The sequence below is a fragment of the Aplysia californica genome, unplaced genomic scaffold, assembly GCF_000002075.1.
Source record: "Aplysia californica isolate F4 #8 unplaced genomic scaffold, AplCal3.0 scaffold00446, whole genome shotgun sequence".
Classification (NCBI taxonomy): domain Eukaryota; kingdom Metazoa; phylum Mollusca; class Gastropoda; order Aplysiida; family Aplysiidae; genus Aplysia; species Aplysia californica.
In genome coordinates this window covers 75,047-85,140 of record NW_004797716.1, presented here as the reverse complement: position 1 = coordinate 85,140, position 10,094 = coordinate 75,047, and the positions used below count along the sequence as shown (strand labels likewise).

General features: G+C 32.3%; 1 protein-coding gene across 1 annotated transcript in view; it reads right to left on the bottom strand.

Moving 5' to 3' along the window:
* Positions 1-8,713: 8,713 nt before the first annotated feature.
* The window catches only part of LOC101855892 (RNA-binding protein Musashi homolog 2), a gene marked incomplete at its 5' end in the record, with an annotated part of 62,794 nt that continues 61,413 nt past the window's right edge, over positions 8,714-10,094 (bottom strand). Inside the window, 1 exon segment of the mRNA XM_005105002.3 lies at positions 8,714-9,986. Within this exon segment, the coding sequence (XP_005105059.2) occupies positions 9,942-9,986 (45 nt within the window).

Genomic DNA, 10,094 nt, shown 5'->3' with positions numbered 1-10,094 from the left:
TCTCTCTCTCTCTCTCTCTCTCTCTTTCTCTCTCTCTTTTCTCATTTTTTCTTTAAAAATAAATTGCTACTCTACAAGTCCCTCTTGTCTCCGCTCAGCGTTCCTAATCCTGGGAGACTACCCTAAAATAAGTTCCTATAAATATAAAAGCTACATGTACGAGCATTGACCAGCTGTTCACCTGAACATCAACAGAGCTGTTATTCAAGGAAAGTGATTGCTCCAAGAACTTAAATAAAATCTACCGCCACTTGAGCTATTGAAGTCAAATGCATGTTGTTACAAAGACTAAAATGGAATATCAAATCTATTGGGATGAGTGGACATATATTACTTATTAAATATATAAAAATAACTATCAATTCCTTTTATGGCTTTGGATACAGTAAATGAAGGCTGAGAAATTCTTCAACAGATATGTTGGTAGCTTTAACAGAAGAATTGTGTCAGTGTACGCCAAGTATATGCACCAGTACTGGTACCCAAACTGGACAATCTATGCCATTCATTTCTCCATACAACTACACTATCTTCAATATCTTCTTAACTATTGTGTGCCATGAACTATATCCTTCCCTTTCACACCCAGCTTTCAATTCTCAACCTGAAGGTTTTTTTAATCCTTTTTTTAAAACAGACAAATAGTCATTAGTTGCAACACAGTGGTGCAAAAACAAAACGCGCAGTATCTGTATGCCAAACATAGACACCTCAGCTTTTCACACAAGCCATTTTTCTCCTGCTATTCAAATGAGAATGTGTAATATGGAGTAATGTTTATGACACCACTTCTGGCTATACAAATATTACTTGCACGAAAATTCCATTTAAACTTCAGGGTCTTTCGCTGTAAGAGTATAAGACAATGATACTTGAAAAACTTGGTCTTATTTTTCGGGATTTTTCATGATAGAATAGGTGCATTTGTGAGGTTCTAATGTGATAATATGACTTTACCATTTTGAATCTAAAGAAAAATTCATGAAAATTTTTTTATGAGAGTTAAACTGAAAGTAAGAAATAGGATGATTTCTGAGTAGTTTATCTGCTTTAGATGCAGGAAAGTGAACCATTACTGGGAATATCTGATGAATTGTTTGCGTAGATTTATCCAAGAATAGTAAAGATGCTGTCATTGTGTGTTTGTAAATTCAGTGATCAAATGTCAGTGAACTGCCTACCCTCCTTTGTCAAGAAGAGATGAATCTGAAATAGGGAGAGAGATTCTTCTTCACTCATTCCTTTCTGCGCTGAAGAAAAGTCTACATGCATTATGAGTGTGCTTTATTTTTTATGTCCAGCGAAACTATCACAAAATTCAGTATTTGTTTCAGATTTCCTAGTTTCTGTTGGAATTCTTTCCTCATAATTGTTTTGAAACTGGGGTAATAAGGAACTGATCTAAGAATTTTTCTAACAGTTCCCTTAATAAGCCATCTACTGATTCAGCTTTGTATGGAAAGTATGACTGACCCTTATATATTGGAGACCCCTGGCAATTATCAACTCATTCATAACACTAAGGACATGTAATTCAAATCGTCTATATTCTGAGAAATCTTTGCTCAGTTGTGCAAAAAACAAAATGTTTATCCTCAAAACAGGAGCAGCTACTGTGATTACCCAGAGCTTGTAGTATTTGTTCAAATTAACTGTAGCTTCAAAAGAGTATTTCAAGCTTGTAGCCTTAAACCTGATTTGAAACTGTTCACAGCATAAAATTTTTATGAAAAACTGATTTAAAAAACCCAAAGATTTCTACACCATAAAATGAGCTACAATCAATGAGGCATGAAATAACATTTCCACATCTTCAAGCATGAACAAATATATATAAGCATAAAAAGTGTGACCATCGCAATGATAAGTTGAACAATCAGACATTTACAGCAACAAGACCATTTATTTCTCACACCATAAAAAAAGAAGGAAACTTTATGTATAATTGAATATGAAGAATCTAAAAACTGCTCAGCAAAATTAATCATTTTATTCTTCCCACTCAAATATTGCTGTTATATTAGCAACAAAAATACCCCCCCCCCCCTCCCAACAAAAATGAACAGTGTCAATGTCAAAGATTTGTGCTGTGAACAAACCACAGCCATCTCTTTCTACACAGGGAAAATTATTTTCCGGAACAATTGGCTTTCTCTCTGTCCCCATGTAGAACTACTAAAAAAGTTGTCATTTTGACAGCGGGAGCGCTTTGTTCACCCTACAAATGGCTGAGAACAAAACGTTCAAAGCAGAGAAAGCCTATCTGTTTCATCTATAGCATCACAGCTTCATCCCGTCTTGGAAAAAGCACTGAGATGGGATAATACTTTTTTATGAGGGCGGGAACTAAAGAGGAAAGAGGAAACTGGGAACTTCAGTGAACCTTTAAGCACTTTACAAAAACATAATGCACAAACATACATACACACACACACACACATACACATACATACCATATACACTAAAGTAATTTTAAACTTAACAAACTGAAGCAAAGCAAGGAATACCATAAGCCCTTAAGGAAGCAAAGCCCTCGGTAAATATATTTTTAAAATACATAAATGAAACTGTCCAGGTCTTTTCTGAATAGACCTACAATGTTAAAGCTGAACATTATGTATATTTGTGTGTGTGGAGGGGGGATGGGAGTGGTAAAAGGGGCAGGGAAAAAGGAAAGAAGGTGTTTCCATGTAAAGCGTTTCACAATAAATAAAAAATATAATAATATCAATGGAAAGAGTGCAAAGAAGCAGGGTAAAAAACAAAATCCTTACAATCCCAGTCAATCACACCAAAATAGTAAAGGAGCGAATGTGGATATAAAGGGTAGAGGAGACAGATCTTATGTTGTTCAACATACACCATTTGTTGTGGAGACATCCAACTTGGTAGTGTAACAATTAAACGAGACAAATTGTGTATTATGGACATCCTGGTTTCACTCGTCTAAAAAGAATTCTTTACCCTGTAATATTTTATATGACTTATAAAAAATCTAGCTCCGGTACAGTCAAGAACATGCTCGATTACCCGCTCTTCTATCTTCATCTGCATGAAAATGATACCCTTCCAAAGTGAATGGTTCTTACAAGCTCTGAGTCGACAGCTTTTTAAAAGTTTTTTTTTTCTTTTGAAGAAGTGTTAGGGAAAACTAATTTAAAAGTCATGAATGGTTAGTCTTTAAAATAGAACTTAAAAATACTTTTTACTGTATGCCTACATTCTCAGTGAGGAGACAGAAATTGTTCAAGACACCAGCTCCAAGATACTCCAAGTCTTATTACCTTTGCTCTTTTCGCCTTATTTATGAAAAAATTGTCATTTAATTTTACCTGACCATACTGTCACTTTTTGTCTCCTGTAGAGAATAATTAATCACTTTTTTAAACTTTTCCAAACATAAAAGATATGTACCAGATAACCGACAATTGTGGTTAAATTAGGCGCTCGTCAAAATAATGACAATTTTTATTGAATTTTTTTTGTTTTTGGCTCAACCCCTATTCTGACCATATAAATACACATTTCCGAGTGAATTTTACTGAAAAACATTGAAAAATGGCACAAAATATGTAACTTTTCAGTAATCAAGGACTCTCAAGCTATAGAAGTTACCAAACTTTGGCAGCCATTTTCTCGCTTACTTTACCTCTGAAACCTTGCTATCCCCACCTCCTTCAATAGAAATTATTTCGACTTCTATTCAAGATAGATGGGAGTTTTATTAATAAAACGCAAGGCAAATGAATAAACTTTCAGATGATACCCATAACTCCAGATGCCCAAAAATTGACGAGCGCCTGATTCCACCACGTCGTGACACTTGAAATTCCTACACACCACAGCACAGCAGATATAAAAAATGGTAGTAAGCAAACCATTTCATAATCTCGCTGCACAAGTGGAATTATTATCATTTTAAAAAATTGAACCAGAAATTTTATTGCTCATGAATGTTACCCTCAATTTATGAATGACTAATCAGCATTCAAGCACACACTTAACACATGTCATATAACTAAAGACAATTATACAAATAATAATGTATTTTCAACTGAGATAAATAAAAATGGCTTAGTAAACTGAAATGACAAGACATGAGAACGTGCAACAAAAGAGAAATAGAATATATATTAATTAAAACTTTTTTATTAAAAATCACAGATTAAAAATCCCAAATAACTGCTCGTTCCTGTGAACATTCAACAAAAGTACGAATCTCTGCATAAAAGATTAGGGAGGAAAAAAAGCAACTTTGAAGTGATAAGCTCGAATGAAACTTTAAAGTATTGGTTCAATTACTCCCCACCCCTGCCACCACATTCCACTCCCCCTTTTCTATGCTCCAAAAGAAACAGATGAACAGGCTGTAAATACAAATAGCTTTTTATTCTTTTTACTGGTAAAAGAATATTGCCATTAAAAATGGAGTTATAAGTTGGAAATTATCAGCATTTATGAAAGAATTTAAAGATTTAAAAAATCTTAAAAGTCAGCTTCTTGAAACAAACAGTGAGCACAAAATTAAAAACTTTTGAGATAAAACATCTGGTTTTATGGCTTTGCTAAAGTTTAGTGCATATTTCACTACATTGAACATTAATAGGCAATGTGCGTAAATGATTTTAAAACTTATTTACTCTTTGTTGATTAAAAATGGAGTTATATTCTAGTCTCCAGTTGCGTTGTGAGTCATATAATACAAAATTGATCAACGGTTCATCCACATCTTGAACAAAAAAATCTAATTAAGCAAAAGTCATGAGAATTAGGGCGTAGGTGTTCTATTACAGAAACCTATGTCTGGAATAACTCTTCAATGGTTTTATAAGATTAAGTTTCACGTCCAAGTTTCTTCAATCTACAAATTTGAAGTGTGCAAGATATGGGGTTACGATGTCATCAGCTATGCAGTTGAATGTGCTGGAAATAACATGTAGTTGCATAGTAGACTAAACCCTGATTATCAAAAAAAAAATTATTTAAAAATATTAAATGGAAAGGATAAAAAATTATGTTTCAAATAAATCAGTCACCTCTTCCCTACACAAAACAACAACACAGATTCACACATTACAAACTAGTCTAGTGAGATCATCTTGGTTCTTTATCTTAAAAAAAAAGGAACTTATTCTTATGAATGCAATGAAAGGAAACACAGCAAAAACCATAATAGTCACTCATAATTACTGTTTTTTTACAAGTCACAAAACAATTACACTATTGAGGTGATACACATGAAGGGTATTATCAAAGGATTAGGATATATTTATATTATAATATATTCATATATTATATATCGAATTGGTGTGAACTTTCTTGTTATATACATTGTGTTTCAAATTTCAATTTAAAGCCAGTGTATATCATATGTTAAGTAAATGAACCTGATGCGGAAAGCAGAAAGAAAAAAGGGTTTGCTGAACAGCCTCATGAGCTTTTTTTTGTCTTTTTTTGTTGTTCTTTTTAAAAAACCTTTCAGCTTCGAGAAATGTAGGTAGTCACAGTTGACTTGAAGATGACAAGACAATTTTTTTTGTGCCTGCCGTATGAAATACAGAGACAGATGTTCTTGAACACTCGCAGAAAATTTTCATTTTATACATGATATGTAAGACAAAAAACATGACACAATAGTGGTATGGATAATCAATATACTGACCATGAACTCTTGAATAACTTTTTAAGCACAAAATTGGGTAGACAGTTGAATCGAGTCTCACATTCCAAATAATGTTTGAAAAAAGATCATCACGTCATGGGAACATCATCTTTTAAAATAAAAAATTGAAGATAGCATTTGCTTTTGCTTGTATTGTCACACAGAATAAGAGAATAATAATGAAGCAGATGAAAAGTTCTCAAATTGAAATATTTTGTTAAAGAAAATGTTCAAACAAACTCTTCCCACAGACAACAGTTAATGAAACAAACTTTTTTCTCATGCCATTGTTTATGATATTTCTTTCAGTCATCTCGCCTAAATACAATACACTCATCATATATGCAATTCATAATATAACTGAATAATTATAATTTGGTAGACACATTAGAGGTATCAAAGGCTGAAACAGAAAGAGTGTAACATAAACAGTCGCAGAAAAATACTCCGATAAGTTTCAAAAGTCATAAAACTCACAGACTTGATGGGAAAAGAGAGGGATACCATATTCATCCCCTCTAACTATAGCATGTTTACTATTAATTACTTTTACAGGAATATATTTCCGAGACAAGTAAGAGCAGGTTGCTTTCAGTATTTTATCAGAGCTTTTCTTTAAAACCAGTGAATAGATGAGAAAACTGCATCAACAATGTTTTGATTTATCAAAAAGTTGAAAGTGATTGTCCACTTGCTTAAGTAACAGATAAAGAAGATTATAAATCTTACTTCCCACTGGTTTATTTATTTATTTATTCCTTAATTAATTAAACCATTAATTAATTTAAATTAATTAAACTACTAATTTTTTCATTAAAAAATTAAATAAATTTTCCAGCTGAAAAGTAAGCCTTCCTAAATTTCACTGGAGCGATACAGATCACCCTACATTTCTCATAGTGTTTACAAACTGAATTACTTGCTGTGATAGATGCTTCAGGCTGCGGAGTTTTCTGTGACATGTTTATGCTACAGGCTTGCACCACAGATTTGACGGGTCACAAGGAAGCTTTATGCCGTTCAAACAATTGATGAGGTGAGAAGTAAATGATTCATATCACATTAAGAACCATAATTTCAAACAATTAGGATAAAAGTAATAATCACAATAATAATAATAATAATAATAATAATAATAATAATAATAATAATAATAATAATAATAATAATAAAAATATTAATTTATAATAAAAATATTAAGATAATAGCAACAATATAACAACAACAACAACAATTAAAATTGTAATAAATAAAATTGATAAAACAATGACAATAATAAAAACATAAAGACAATAATTTATATTCTTAACAACAATAAAAATAATGATAATGATAATAATGATAATAATAATAATAAATAATGATAATAATAATAATAATAATATATAATAATAATAATACAAGAGTAAAAATATAATAACTATTATAATCATCATCATAATATTAGCCTAATAATAATAATAATAATAATAATAACATTAACAATAATAATAATAATATATTTTATGAAAACATACAAATATTGGGAAAAACTGGTGAGAACAGCCGACATGACAAATTGAGAAGTGGTTTTATGGATTATAACAAACATGAACACACACAAACCAAATCTCACTTAGTTATGTATATTACAAAAAGATGTCACACACATTCACGCAAATCAAACTAGTTTGCATTAAATAGTGAACATTTCATTTATGAAATATTAACAAATTATGATGGAGAACTCATCATTATCTATTAACATATCATAAAGTATGTATTGCTTATGTGGTCTTTCTCCCATAACTGTATTCCAAGAATACTATGATACACGTACATAAACAGTACCAAAGTTACATTGTTACAAACAGTGTGGGTTTCATTTGTTGTTGCTGTAAGAAAAAAAAAGCATTAAAAAACAGTGTATCAAGTGCCACTGAGACATTTAGGAGAATATATATAATATATATATATATATAATATGGCAATGATATACTATAAATATATGTATCATACGATTACATCGTTTCATAAACCATACTTCAAAGAAGAATAAACTTAAAATGGTGAATGGAAGCCTCTTAAAGAATGGGAAATTCAAAAAATAAAATAAAATAATAATAATAAATTAAGACGAATGTTATGTCATTAAGAGACATTAACCAAGAGGAAAATATCATCCTCATCAATGGAAAAGGAAAACAAAACATAGGAAGATTAGTCAGACCAAATTGGAGGGACTGTGACTGAACTGGAGTAGGTTGGTTTGCATTGCTTGTTTGTACCTGGCATAATAACTTTGTAGTATGAGAAGCAATGCTGCTGCCTGTTAGTACTTTCAAGTAAAGCTCAATTTTACTACGCCCAAACCTGCTTGTTCCTGCTCTGTTTACTTTTACTACAAGAACATTCTTTGAGAAGATTGGTAACACGGGTTTTATTTAAACTAAATAGGCCTACTTCTTTTATTGCTTTTTTCAACGACATAAAAATAACTTTTTCAAGGGAAGCTGACATATATATATATATCAAATTTTGAAACATGATTTGAATGCTTTACTTTTGCACATCAGCTCACAGTCACTTAACAAAGTGATGCTTAGATCTTGAATGTTTCACCTCCCTACCACAGCTTGGCTACCTTATGCTCTGTTTATTTGTTTGTTGCTGTCTAGACTTTCAAATTATGTATGCATACTCCTAGATTGCATGACAATATCATAATATGTATGTTGTGATTATTAACCAACTTCCAGAATCAATCTTCCATTTTAATGTTCATTTTCCCCTCTTCGTAACAGTGAGATTAAAACATTGCATCAAGAAATGAAATTTCCAGAGTGGGATGAGTTAAATATTTCTGATGTCTTTTGCCAAAACATGCGTTTGGGGTGTATTTAGAAAAGAAGATCATGAACTGCAGTGAGATGAGGTTTCAAGTGAGAATAGTCATGAAAATGTTTAATTCAAGGAAACCAAGAACAAAGGTTAAAGTCTCTTTATTTTATTTTTTAAAAACCTGTTGACAATGCAGTCCATATTTTCTGCAACTGATGAAATTCTTTAGTATTTGGGGATCTTTTTTTTTTTTGTGTTACTTTAGTCAAAAGTCTTCGGCAATGTTGGTATATATATTTGGCTTGGGACTGTCATTGGCTATGTTAAAAATGTTTTGGTCGTTGTTGTTTATTGGGGGGGGGGGGGGGGGGGGGAGGTGTCTTGAAAATAGCCCCATCTGGTCACTTGTCGTCATGACTTTCTTTTTTTTTCTTTTACAGAAGATGCTGTTCATGCTACCTTCAAACTCTGAGACAACGAGGACAGAGAGTTTGTCCTGTTCCTTGCGGAGGAGTAAAGAGCACATAATTAAATTTGACCTTATAAATTCTACATCAAATCCCTAGATTTCTTTCCACTATATCAAGAAAGATACCAATGTTGTTCAATACCAATCTCATGCTCAGTGTTCTAATCCTCCTTCTATCTGACCACATCATCATAATGCCATGAGACTTTGAAAAGTAAAAAAAAAAAAAAAAAGAAATTAATTAACAGAAGTGTAAATTACACAAGCAGAAACATATAGGAGAACAGATCATAACGATCCACACAAATGAGAATGAGACACATTATCTCAGAACACAATAATCTTGCCAGAAGTTTAGGGCAATCACCCTGTAAGTTCATGTGTTCATTGACCAAACATAGAATGCAGGCAGGAAACCCCATCAAACCACCCCGGGTATCAAAATGTTCAAAAAAGTAAAATAAAAAAAAACACAAAAAAAAACAAGAATAGATGATACTGACATAACTTTATATTATAAGCTCAGAAAAGCTCATTACAAAGATAAAGTGGTACACATGTATTTACCAGAATGTATATTGGTGTAAACAGTATGCAATAAATGTCGTTGCTCAAAACAATAAGGGAAAAAAGGGAGAGAGAGACAGAAAGTTATTTTATCATTTTTAATTAATCAACAAAAAAAAAGTTCATTACAAAAAAAACCTTCCAGATCAGTTCGAATTTCCATCCTTCGTTGAGGTTTATTTATTTATAATTTGTTGTCGATCTTTTTTTTTTGTAACTGCTCGACTGCTTTGTATCTCCACTGCTTGGTAAGTAGCCGAGCTGTAAGAAGAGGAAGTTAGGACTGCATCATGGCCGCGGCGAGAGAAGCCCAGAGTTCATGAGCCCTGCAGACGTGTAGGAAAACATTGAAGAGTATAAAATAGAAGTGTAGAAGAGAATCCGTCCTTGACCCTATGTGGCTCATGTTGCCTGCGGGCGTCGTTAAAAGTTGCGGCCAGCAAGCAGTGCACTGGCCAGGCTGGTGGTCTGGGAAAAAAACAAGAGCAAAGGACATATAGAACAAGAATGGAACATTGATAAGAATGGGCAAACATTAATAATAATATATATTATTGTGTGTGTGTGTGTGTGTGA